The following is a 14323-nucleotide window of genomic DNA, read 5'->3' on the forward strand; positions in this document are numbered from 1 at the left end:
AACGATATCATAGTGTCTCTCAGTAACACAACGACACCATAGTGTCGCTCAGTAACACAACGACACCATAGTGTCTCTCAGTAACACAACGACACCAAAGTGTCTTTCAGTAACAGAACGATATCATAGTGTCTCTCAGTAACACAACGACACCATAGTGTCTCTCAGTAACACAACGACACCATAGTGTATCTCAGTAACACAACGACACCATAGTGTCTCTCAGTAACACAACGACACCCTAGTGTCGCTCAGTAACACAACGACACCGTAGTGTCTCTCAGTAACACAACGACACCCTAGTGTCTCTCAGTAACACAACGATATCATAGTGTCTCTCAGTAACACAACGACACCATAGTGTCTCTCAGTAACACAACGACACCATAGTGTATCTCAGTAACACAACGACACCATAGTGTCTCTCAGTAACACAACGACACCCTAGTGTCGCTCAGTAACACAACGACACCGTAGTGTCTCTCAGTAACACAACGACACCCTAGTGTCTCTCAGTAACACAACGATATCATAGTGTCTCTCAGTAACACAACGACACCATAGTTTCTCTCAGTAACACAACGACACCATAGTGTATCTCAGCAACACAACGACACTATAGTTTATCTCAGTAACACAACGACATCATAGTGTCTCTCAGTAACACAACGACACCGTAGTGAATCTCAGCAACACAATGAAACCATAGTGTCTCTCAATAACACAACGACACCATAGTGTCACTCAATAACACAACGACACCATAGTGTCACTCAGCAACACAACGACACCGTAGTGTCCCACAGTAACACAACGACACCATATTGTCTTTCAGTAACACACCGATACCAAAGTCAGAATAAATGAACACTTGACACTTTAAGTTCAGTAATGAACCGATTATATCGATTATGGAATCTTTTATCGATAATCGGAATCGAACAGGACAAATCGATCGATATTTGATAATTATATATCGATCATCAGTCAATCACTGGCTTCAACTTGTCCAGGATTTTGTATAAATAGTAACGCCCTTGACCTCACCTCTATAACCATAAAACGCAAACTTGTCCGAGATATTATTGACCTGTGTAATTGTGTGAAGTTTGATCGAAATCCCTGATGGAATGAAGCCGCTAGAGCGCTGACAATGAATTTTCCAAAAAAAAGTAATGGTGACCTTGACCCAAAAACCCTGAAATTCGAACTTGTCCAAGATATATGGTCCTTTGTAATTGTGTGAAGTTTGATCAAGAAGGGGACTATTGATAACAAGCGTTATTTGGGCCTTAGTTTTAAAGGAAAGATACTACTGGTAACAAGCTCCATTGAGCCTGGAGTTTGACATGAAAGAGACTTCTGATAACAAGCTCCATTTGGCCCTCAATTTGACAGGAAAGGGATTATTGATAACAAGCTTCATTAAGCTCCGAGTTTGACAAGAAAGGGATTATTGATAGCAAGCTCCATAAGGCCCTGGGTTTGACAGAAAAAAAGGGGCTATTGATAACAAGCTTCTTTAGGCTCCGAGTTTGACAGGAAACATTGCTATTGATAACAAACTCAAATGGACCCCGTGTTTAACAAGAAAGGGACCATTGATAACAAGTTCCATTGGGCCTGGATTTTGCCAAGAATGGGATTATTTCTGATAAAAAAACATTATGAAGCCTGGTGCTTGACTTAAAAGGAATTAACAATAACAAGCAACCAATAGGTTCGGATAAGTAATAACAAGCCCTCATTTAGACAGGAGGGTTACTTATGTTATCAAGCACTGTGATCCCTGGTTTAGACAGGAGAGTTACTAATGTTATCAATCACTGTGATCCCTGGTTTAGACAGGAGAGTTACTAATGTTATCAAGCACTGTGATCCCTGGTTTGGACAGTAGAGTTACTAATGTTATCAAGCACTGTGATCCCTGGTTTAGACAGGAGAGTTACTAATGTTATCAAGCAATGTGATCCCTGGTTTAGACAGAAGGGTTAACAATGTTATCAAGCACTGTGATCCCTGGTTTAGACAAGAGAGTTACAAATGTTATCAAGCACTGTTATCCCTGGTTTAGACAAGAGAGTTACAAATGTTATCAAGCACTGTGATCCCTGGTTTAGACAAGAGAGTTACTAATGTTATCAAGCACTGTGATCCCTGGTTTAGACAGGAGGGTTAACAATGGTATCAAGCACTGTGATCCCTGGTTTAGACAGGAGAGTTACTAATGTTATCAATCACTGTGATCCCTGGTTTAGACAGGAGAGTAACTAATGGTATCAAGCAATGTGATCCCTGGTTTAGACAGAAGGGTTAACAATGTTATCAAGCACTGTTATCCCTGGTTTAGACAAGAGAGTTACTAATGTTATCAAGCACTGTGAAGCCCTGGTTTAGACAGGAGTATTACTAATGTTATCAAGCAATGTGATCCCTGGTTTAGACAGGAGTATTACTAATGTTATCAAGCAATGTGAAGCCCTGGTTTAGACAGGAGGGTTAACAATGTTACCAATCATTGTGAGCCCTGGTTTAGACAAGATAGTTACTAAAGTTACCAAGCACGGAGATGGCATGTTTTAGACAGGAGGGTTACTAGTGTTACCAAGCACTGCGATTACTTTCGTTTGACAGGATAGGGACTAGTGATTAATAGCACTGTTTGGCGTTGAGATAGCAAGGAGGATGATTACTGACAACAAGCTCTGTTAGGCATTGTGTTTGACGGGACAGTGACTACCAACCAGCACTATAAAGCATAGCGATTAACAGCCGGGGATTGCTGATAGCAAGCAATGTGAACCCTGGTAATTGACAGGAGGGGGACTCCTAATATAAGACACTGACAAGACTTATGTTGAGACGGGAACTTGCTTACCAACCTTAATTAAATAACTATACAAATGTATCAAATACTTATGAGAACCCCATATTTTCTCAGTTCGTGACATTGAATAATGTAAACTAAACTAAATATCGTATGATTCTTTATGAACAGCTTCTAATCAACCTCTAGCTACAATAAGTTCAGCTATACTTGCTACAGAAAACATCCAGGTGACTGTTTCGCATACTAGTTCATGTTGAAAAAAATGATGTGAAAAAATGGATCTTACATACACGAGAAAGAAATAGTTTTCTTCGTAAATCTGAAGAAGTCTTCATTAAATTTTATTCTGATTGACTAATACATGCATATCGATTTTATAAGTACAGTTAACTTTAACTTAACCTAGTTTTCTTTAATTTTATTTAACAACAATCTGTTATATAAATTGTATACCGAGTTGTAAAGGTATAAAGCCTACCTGTAATCATGGAAAGTCTCCTCATGGCCGGAAATGGATGGTTACCGGAAGTGTCCAATAAATCCAACCGGTAGGCCTCACCTTTTATCCGGTACACTTTCCTGTGGAAATCCTCTATGGTAGGGGTGTAATTATCGTCGAACTTGTTGTACAGAAATCGAGCCACGAGAGAAGTCTTACCCACTTTACTAGATCCGAGAATCACAAGCCGCTGGCAGTTTTCCGGGGGAGCCGAATCACCCTGTTCAATCAACGCCATCTTGGGTGTTGTAAAGTTAGGAGCCCAGCACAAACAGTTGCCTTCGAAGTTATCAGGATTACCTGAGTTCGAATCCTGGGCGCTGATATGGAGGTTCCATGGACGACTGCAAAAAGACAGGGACATTGTCACTTGTTGTTATTGTAAGACACACACTCACCACAGAAATATGCTTATGAAAACCTCATTAAAATGACAAGGCGTTTTCGACTGAACCCTTGCTGCTGTTGATTGCTTCCCACTTGCAAAATCGTGTGTCAAAACATACAATTAACGTGGAACTCTCTCTCTCTCAAGAAATGTCTATGATAACTCGATACCAGACTCACGAGCTTTCAGGCTTGTTTTGTTCATTCCCATTTTCACGTGTAAAAGCAATTTTCTGTTAATTCCCAAGTTAGCAGTGCTACTTTTATAGTCGATGCGTATATCTAATTCCCGTTTAAATTTTAATTCCCTTTCCACCTGAATGAAGTTCACTTAAGTCATTCTTCGTATGGGGTAGACTTTAAAATGGATGAGAATTCTTTATCACGAACAGCAAACTCCAAATTAAAAATAATTCCCTCTAATTGTCGTGTTTGATTTATACTGTAGCAAGTCACGACACATTTTGATGAATACTATCCTCAGAATATATCACAAAATAATCGATGTGGCTGAATTTTAAATAACAATCCAATATTGACAGATAAATACGAAGTTATATCTATCAGGAGCACACTTCAGGAATCGCCCTATTTGCGTGTATGATGCCGAACAGCGTTTCACGACATGTGTTACCGGGAGAAGACTAGTTTACGGCAGATTTTCATAGAGGTCTTGGCGACGCACCGCCAGTGAGCTGAGGTCGCGTAAAATGGTAATGTTGGCTTAGGAAATTCGATAGTAAGCCAACAAAATACAACCTCGGCTTCTGGCTAATAGAGATGACAAGATTGAACAATTAAAAGATGGATTTATATGTAGAAAATTACTGTCTTCGTCCGGAGCACGTACCCAGACGAACGAATATACGCAATAAAACTCAGTGAGCAGGCATCGGAAGGCGGCAACATGACCGGGATTGGTGGTCTCGTAATAGTTATGGCTCTAGGCACCCGAATTTGTAGAATACGATAGCTCTTCTTTATTGATACGCTATTAGGCAAGTATATAGGACATAAAGGTCAATTAAGAGACAAGAACGTGTGACAATTTCTGACCCAACATCTAGTCGCTGTCCAAAGTGCCAACGAATTGTGCCAAGAGGCAAGAACCGTGTCGATTCAATAAAGGAAATACTGTTCCATTGCATTAGTAAATAATTAAAGATAGCATTCCCATATAGCAAGCACACACTTGTAAACTGATTCGATGCGGTTTCATCCTTTCCTATATAGATATATGAACCTCAAAGCACATCTATTAGACTTAATTGAACCACTATTGCAGGGCATTAAATCTTGATTACTTGTGAAATTAACCTCACGCTAGAAATGTTGGTCTGGTCTTCACTGGTACATACATATACCTCGACTCAATTAAAGTATATACTATAATATTACATAACCAGGTACCAATTATAAACAAATTTGTAAAATAAACGCAATGAAACTATCTATTGTTTTTATAAACTCAGCAGATAAACAACTCATGTGAAGCGCAGAAAATTTCGCAAGTGTTCCTGGATATAGACAGTATTTCACTAATTGTTTTGAGACTCTGTTCAAGGTCCAATTACAGGTGCCCTTAGTGCCAGGATCGAGGACCTACATTAACGCTAGATTGATACATATATCATTTACACCATAAATGCCCCCTCAGTGGCGGATCCAGAGNTACTGTCGTATACGCATTAACGCATTAAACAATGTATGTATTAATTAGCTTTCAACAAAATTTATGTCTACGTCGTCAAACGTTAGATTACTACTAATATTGTCTCAGTTTTAGCTGGGTTAAACTTAATCATCGATTGCTTTTGACCAGTTTGTTGAATATGTTTATCCATGTAAGCAACTTACCACTCGCTCAATACTTTCTAGTTTGTTAAATAGTCCACTATGCCAGACTCGGTCGAATGCCTTGGAAACATCGCAAAATACAAGACAAGTTATTATATATTTCAATTGTAGGTGCACCGTTAAATGACCGGGTTGACAACCAGACTAATATTTATACAACAATGTAATTTCGATTAAATAGTTATGAGGATATTTTGTAATTAACTTCTCAAACACTTTGCCTACTGTAAATATAAGAGGTATTGGGCGGTAATTACTTGTGTTGTAACTTCAACTATCACCATGTTTAAAAATAGGCATGACTGGTGTATGTTTCTAGTGACTAACGAAACATTAGGGATAAGCCGTAGAGGTTGCTGTATTTTCTAACATTTGGTGACTAATTTTATCGCTACCGACCGCTTTACCTACATTTAAAGATTTTAATAAATCTGTTATTTCGTCACTATTAACTGGAATATTATTGATAGGAGAGTTTGTTGTTAAGGGCACTTGGGATGGTTGCGAATCTGGCTCATTTATATGGGATGTAGATGCAAAATATTCATTCAAAACATTAGCTTTATTTTTATCGTCAGTTTCAATTGAATTTCTGGCGGGATTTAACAGTATCGGAATTTGGTGTGATGAATCATTAGTTTTAATTAGTCTTCTAATCATTTTCCAGAAACATTTCTGGTTGGTTGAAACAAAATTGTCAAATAACCCATTAATATCAACATTAAAATAATTCCTTAGTCCTTTTCTCTAAGTTATTAACATGATTTCTTTGTTCCCTATATTTTCGTAATAAAGTTTCATAAAAAAAAACGTCTGATTTGTTTATGCAGCGTTCCTCGTTTCCTAATTTCACGTCTCAATTCCGATGTAAACCATGGCTTGTTGTTTGGTCTAATAGTTATAAGTTTAGTAGGCATACATAGACGAGCAATATCTAGATATTTAGCAGTGAAAATAGTACACATATCATCCGGCGAAGAAGCATATTGGAATAGGTCATTCAAAGTAGTGTATTCAATAAGCCTGTTAAATTTTAAGAAATCATCGTTTTTATATCACCAAATGTTCCTATAAAAAGAAGTTGTTGACGAAATATTAATTTTAATATCTACCATAGTCGCTTCGTGAGCAGAAATATCTTGATCTATACTGATAACATCTGATCGAGTAACGTAACACGCCTCAGAATTGGGTCAAGGAGTGACTCGCGCGTGCGACACACACGTGTTGGCTGTTTGATAATATTGGACGGTTGATGCATCGACATAATATCACGATCAGATTCAACAAAGAGATCAACATTAATGTCGCCTACTATAATAATAAGTGAAGATTCGTCATGTGCTTTTTCAATGGAGTATTTAAATTGTTCCCAAAACGTATTACCGCTGTCATGGGGTCTATAAATAGTGCACAGTGGATAAGACTGGTGCGGTAGTTTAATTTCAAGCCAAATCACTTAACCTGATGGAACATTTAAATTATATCGACGGTCTGCATATATGATATTAGACGTATATAAACAGCGGCCCGAGTGTCCCCTATCCCTACGAAATGGTTTGGGATGGAAACCATGGAGTTTAATTTCACCATCAGGTATCTACTTGCGTTTCCATGATACTTACGATATGATACGCGGAAGCTGCATTTTCAAGGTAAGATATTTCGTTACGTTAACTTCTTATGTTAAGAGGAAACTTGACAATTCGTTTATAGTAGTATCGGGCCCGGGGTTTGCCTATACGTCCATGCGTATCAATAATATAAGTAGTAGAATAAGTAAAAAATCAGAGTTGGGAACTTACTTTGGACAGAGAAAAACATAAGGAACACTAGAGTAGCGCTAAATATATGCCTTCGAAGGAAAATAGTTCAAAAATGATCTTAAAAGATCGAGTAGAACTAAGAAGCAGTCAATCGCCGCTCTATGAGACACTATATCACTACCCATTATCAAGGTCAGTTACGGATGATTGGCGATGGGCTCTTCCTACATTCGCACATACTCTTGCATCATTCGGCTAACCTCGGCCGATTCCGATACCCTTCATCTATATGTCTTTAACTTGATGTAGGTACGGAATCTGCCGAGATTTGACGAGTGACTCTTGCATAACCAACAACGCAAGCAGGTAAAAGTTCAAGGTTATAGTAATATAAAATTAATAAAGGGTCATAATAGGGTAAACACATGGGGAATAAAGAAGGAGGGTAACGATTTGCATTAACAGATTCATATAGAATGCTCAAAATGCGGTATACATTCAGTTTGACATACTTATGAGATAGTATAAACACGTTTAAGTGCTATTATTATGATGATATTGGCAAGGGAGACTTTCAAAGTTTGAAAAAAATATCTGAATATTGGTTTGTATTGTTTTTACGTACTTACATATACACACACCTACACACACACACACATGCCGCTAAACTCAAAGCTATTTATCTAATTAATATAAGTTTACATTATATACCCATACATACTGTATACATACACGGATATATATCCATACTTAACGCCATATTTACATGAAGATAGCATTCGAATTTGGAAACTAAACTACTATGTCTTCTTCAATATCGTATAAATTTGATAGATGTAGTAAATCTATTACAGGACATGCGCTAGATTAACTATATTGGGGTAAAATAAGTTTCATATTCTGAGAATAGGCGTGCACCTTTATCAATGTTCATAGTTTTATGACCATACATCAATATTCATAAATCAGTGGTCATACATACTTGATCATACGTCAATGATCATTCATAATTAATCAGATACCAGTTATGTCAGATACCAGTGATTCTACATCAATGATCAAATACAAGCGAGTATACGATCAATTTCCAATGACTATATATCAACGATCATACATCAATGATAAGACACCAATATATAAATGACTATACGTCAACGACCATACACCAACGACTATATATCAACGACCATACACCAAAGACCATACACCAACGACTATACATCAACGACCATACACCAACGACCATGCATCAACGACATGACACCAATGACTAACGTTAGTGCAGGCAAATCGTTGAAAGCCCTGGACCCTCTCATCCTGACCCGATGAAAAATATAATATTGGGCAGCGAATTGGAAGTTTATATTTGTTAAGGACTGAGTCTTTATTGCGTATCATGTAAATTGACATCATCTCAGCCGATACCAGCCATCTTTCTCAAACAACATTAATCAGTTTCTTCAAGTTACCGAAAACTAACTATCACAACTCAGAAAAGCTCTGTATTTCAATGTTAATCATTGTTACACACACACATTTGGAGCTGTTCGTATCAGTACGGCTTATGTAACATAAACATACAAAATTTTACATTTAAACACTTAGATTACTTGTAAATTAGTTAAATATTTGAAGGTGGCGAAACTTCCTGCACCTTTGAGCAAAACCACGGAAGGCCTGATGACGTCACAAATGTTGCTGCGTGACGTCATTCAGACGTGTTTACAACAATGTTTATTTATAGGCTTTTCCGTCAAATCTTCTTCTGTACTGGTGCTCGCCTGCATTTTGATTCATGCGTTTTTGGACGAATAATTAACCGAAACCCTCTATAATGTGACGAATTTGCCTGCGCTAACGTTATACATCGACGACCATACATATACATCAGCGACCATACGTCAACGACCATACACCAATGACTTAATATCAACGACCATACACCAATGACTATACATCGATGGTCATACATCAATGATCGTACACATATGACAAAACAAGTCAATGTCCAGAAATATATACAACAATGACCATACACAAATGATCATACATCAACAACCATACACCAATGATTGTACACATATGACATTACATCTCAATGTCCATATATTTACGATCACACACACAATATCATACAACAATGACCATACATTAACAACCATACACCTATGATCATACAATAATGATAATACTGTAACAGGAAAGAGAAAATTGTGCTTCCAACGGGTATGGAACATTCTAGGAACATCCCTCTAGCTCGAAGCTAGAAAGCGACCTTAATCCTATGTACAATTAAAATCTACCACAATACATCAATGACCAAACATTAACGATCATACACATAAGACCAGAAGGTGCTTCAAACAATAGTATTATGCTAATTAGTGTGTATAAAATCAAATGTCTATATGATACTAAACAATTCGACGACTCTGAAATTTGTTTAGCGTCTAGACCTTCCAGACAATCGAGTATACTATTGTACAGTTATTGCATTTTCCTCCATTAGACTCGAATAGTTAAATCCTGGTAAACAATACCCTTTCGCCCGTTCAATGATATCTAGTATACCCTTTACGGGATATATGTTCACTGGGTAAGTAATCAGCCGTGTATCCTCTCAGTTTACCTATATTTAATGAAAAGAAACGTTGCAATTCGATTTTCTAGAAAAAAAACGCTCCTCGTATCTCATCACTTTAATGGGAGCATCTTGCATTCTACTTAAATTTAACTCGATCATTACAAAAAAAATCCAATCATCTTCCTCATTGAATAATTTTCTTTGTAGATTAAATTATATTAAAGAATGCAAAATAATGATTAAATCTAGACGAATTAAGATTAAACCTATGTAGTACCAGACTTGATAATTCTATCAGACAAATAACATAGTACTAACGATCGTAAGAGAGCGTATGAGGATGATGCCTGTAACAAGAGTAGACAATGAGGACACACGGAATCTGATTACTGGTTCAACATTGCACTGCCTTTAGTGGTTTCTCTTGTCGCATTGGTAAATTTAATATCCCGTGTACTCGTATTTTCATTATCAATCAGAGAACAGGGCCGTTATACTCGTGGTTAATGCGAGATTATTGACCAATTCTGTGTTGATATAGTACGTAATTTTCCTTAATATGTGGTTTATCTCTCCTTTAATAGCTGCCAACCACAATACAATGTTTTGAAACGAATTAGCCCTGTTAATAATGCTGCTGTGTTTTCTATAACCATAGTAAAAAAGATCAATTTCCTCCAGACTTGCAAAGCACAACAAACTATTGCGCCCGGCTGTGGAATCGCCATCATTAGCGCGCCACTAATACTACATGTGTTATGTAGAATAATAACGAGCTGCTTACACGCGCGCCTCGGAAAAGTTGGCTCAGAAGTTCCGTACTTATAGCCGTTATCTTTGTGTTAAAAACAGGTTATGACTTGTTACAATTTAGTAGTACAACGCAATGATTTCTTATATGATGCTTGAAATCGTTACCAAATAGTGTTAACCCCGCGCATTTTTCTTCAAGAAATCATTCAGTTGCTACGCAACGGAAATCATGTTCAAATTGGGTTTTCTTTACATTTCAGCATACAGCGTCTTTAAATCGTAATTATCTATTTTTACATTCCATAGACAATGGTGTTTCGTCTTAGAAATGTGCAGTCAACAAACAGGAAATGAAATGTTGATACATATCAATATTTATATTTTAAACCGGATAAGAAAACTGTTTTAACCCTGTGTTTGATTATGTGTTACTATGGAGTCATTCAGCTATTCAAAAGCGGGGATGTCACTTAATTTCCGTCTTGGAACTTGTGTTATGGCCGACACAATAACATAATTAACATTCAATACAAATATCGCTCATTTTACAAAGCAAATATCGCTCATATTTCAAAGAAATCGAAGTTAATGAAATTCTCTACACCTTAAACACGGATACGTTTGATGTGAGAATACAAACAACAGCTGATAAATACATCAACAGTGTTGTTTGAATACATATATATATATATTTATAAATAACTAGCAAAAGATAACGAGAATGTGCGCAAAATCTCAGATTTTTTTCCCCTAAAACAGTTAATTATCGCTTTTCAAGACGCTTTCCAAAATACCTTTCTCACTTAAGGTCATTGGATTGTATTGATAAACGGAAACAGGAAGTACATCCCTAGTTGAAAATCCAATGTAGGGAGACAGTATCACAATTTCCGCAAATTCTAATCTTTAATATTAAACTGATGAATATTGTATGTTTATTATTGACAGAACATTGTGTTCTCTCAATATTAAAGTATTTCAAAGCAATCCAGGTATTAATTCAGGTTTTTTTTTATCAATGAGTCACATGTGTCCATTTTTCTGTACTTCAGGAAACCGGCTACCTATTTCACTACTGTGAAGTTTTTCAAGAACGATAACTCTTGCCTGCAATTACTATGTGTATATGGTTTTATTATAAAATGTCAATTTTTATATCGTGTATAGAGGATAAATTTTACACAATTTCAGCATTTATTAAATCGATATACATTAATGCAATACTAATATATGTCAGTATAATTTTTATTGACATTATTTTGTAAAAATATTGTGTCTTTCATTTTTTTTTCAAAATTCACTCCTTTTTAAATAAATTTCCATTTAAAATCCTTAAAATTCTGACAACCTATATTTTTTTTATGGCAGAAAATTTTCTTTACTTTAAAGCAATATAACTACAAAATTTGAAGAAATTCTACTGAGAAATGGTGACACAATCCTATTACCTTAAAGTGTTTTGTACGATTAAAAGAGGTCGTGCTTAATTTTTATACATTATCATAAAATAATTTTATTTACTTAAAAGTAACTACATGTACCTTTAGCTATTGACTTAATCCAGTATTTTACAAATGGACACCGGGATCGCTATAACATTGCTGTTATATTTTGAACAAATTCATATTGCCTATTTAGATAATATGATTCACTTCATCAGACAGAAGGATTAATTAGGTATTCAGTATTTGTGTAGCCAGTGAGTATAGACAATATCTCAAAGACTCGTTGCTTGCTTTATTTAAACCAACTTTAAATGAACTTTACTATTACATTTGATATGATGCTTATCACATGTAACAGTAAAGTTCATGTAAGGACGTTCCTCCGTGTAGTCTAACTGCAAATTGGTAACTTCCTGTGTAGGTGTGTTTCAAACATTGGAAGGATTTAGTCTTTTATTTATTTCAATAACAGAAAGACTTTAAAACTTAAGTATTGAGTAACATATTTGACATTGAAATATCATTATGAAAAAGACCATCGCTGACTCCATCGTCCCTGTCTTCAATGGCTCTGGGTATATTTCCTTTTCCCTGTTCCTTTATTATATTTTCATTTCTCATTTAAACCCTCCCTTCCTTACTCCATGTCCTAGAAACAAAGATGATTTTAGTACTTTTCCATGACGTAATCAAGGAGATATTTTGTTGTTCCGGAAACATGACGTCACAGATAAGCGGTCATGCTGTTGACCATGCATATCCAGAGGGCTTACACCCGATAGGACAAATCGGAATGTTTCCTTCTGTCTCATTTCAAAAATATCGATCGATATTGATTAATTTGGGCTTCAGCTGTGCTATCCTCCTTGTCGAGTCTAATTGAACCAATTAAGAACCACGCTTTATCATACGATAGTCATTTGAGGTTGCCTAGCGTTCAAACTCTTCATTAAACAGGGCATCTGGCAATATCGGGTTACTACTTCACTACACAAGTTCTGCCGCTCTTTTCATAATCAAGCACCCTTTGCTTTATAAATAAATTTAGGGTTTATTGATTCAAAATTATGTCAATTATCGGTCGGTGGGAATACCAGAGAATACCTCTGTGTCAATAAACAATTGTTCCAAATCAAATCTGATTCAACTAAAGAAACATATATTAAATGAAACAAACACATCAACATAACAATTGAACAAGTACATGGAGAATAAGACAAAGCATTCCAGAAGGGTAAGCGTCATCGACGATACCCGCCATGAAAATCTGGATCAAATCAAAGTAATGTCACATTTCCAGGGTTCAATGTCTTTACAACACCAAAAGTCATATTAAGACAGGTAATTTAGAAGACGACCCGGCAGGTTCGAGGATGGGATAGACCTTTTGTATCCAACCTCATGCTGCAACATTCATCTAATGTTTGACTCCTTGGTAGAACCGAAACTTATATAGGTGTCTTCTTCTAACATTTCGACTTTCTACTTTTCTTTTTTCTTTTTCTTACTTAACTATTTAGTAAAAAAAACCACCACCTATTCTTTCTTTTGTGTCTAGTGTGTCTAGATACCCGTCTTTATATGACCTTGCTGTTCCAATGACGTTTAACACCATGACAACAAACAAAAGAGACACCGTGGCAAAGACAGAGTCTAGCAGTTCTACTCTCGATATTCATATCTTCTCTACACTCATGAAATAGGCAGATGATGCATGCCCCTTGAAGATTGTGTCCTCAATGAGAGAACATAGGTTGTGCTTATAGGCAAACTAACTAATACAATGGAAACAAACATCGATATCCATATATAAAAAGTAGTATTATCAATGAAATTATAATGATAACTATAAAATTTTCTCATAGTCTTCATCGACCGGAATCTCTTAAACCATGTTGCAAGTTTGTAAAAAAAAATCATCCATCACTGAAACAACCGTGTTATTATGTAGGAGCGATCCCGTGAGCATCGAATAAACCGCGATAGGTAAACACTGTAGTTAGAGTAAGCAGGGGTGTTTCCTTTAAGTAAGGGAAATACAATCGATATTGTCACGCTTACCGTAATACGTGGTAGTTAGCCTCCCTGTTAATCATCTTGTTAGTTCGATGACATTATGCTGTTGTTGATGAGGAGGAGGGTGATGATAATAACGATGTAAGATGATGATGATTATGTGACATTGTTGTTGTTATTGAGGAG

General features: G+C 36.4%; 1 protein-coding gene across 2 annotated transcripts in view; it reads right to left on the reverse strand.

Moving 5' to 3' along the window:
• Positions 1–14323, reverse strand: part of LOC110448604 (GTP-binding protein Rhes-like) — a 74011-nt gene that overhangs the window by 12827 nt on the left and 46861 nt on the right. For both annotated transcript variants that reach the window (XM_021494947.1, XM_021494946.1), the window contains exon 2: positions 3309–3673. In XM_021494947.1, coding sequence (XP_021350622.1) covers positions 3309–3567 — 259 coding nt within the window. In that variant the 5' untranslated portion in view covers positions 3568–3673. The remainder of the gene's footprint in view (positions 1–3308; positions 3674–14323) is intronic.

Source organism: Mizuhopecten yessoensis, unplaced genomic scaffold (assembly GCF_002113885.1).
Source record: "Mizuhopecten yessoensis strain PY_sf001 unplaced genomic scaffold, ASM211388v2 scaffold4121, whole genome shotgun sequence".
NCBI lineage: Eukaryota > Metazoa > Mollusca > Bivalvia > Pectinida > Pectinidae > Mizuhopecten > Mizuhopecten yessoensis.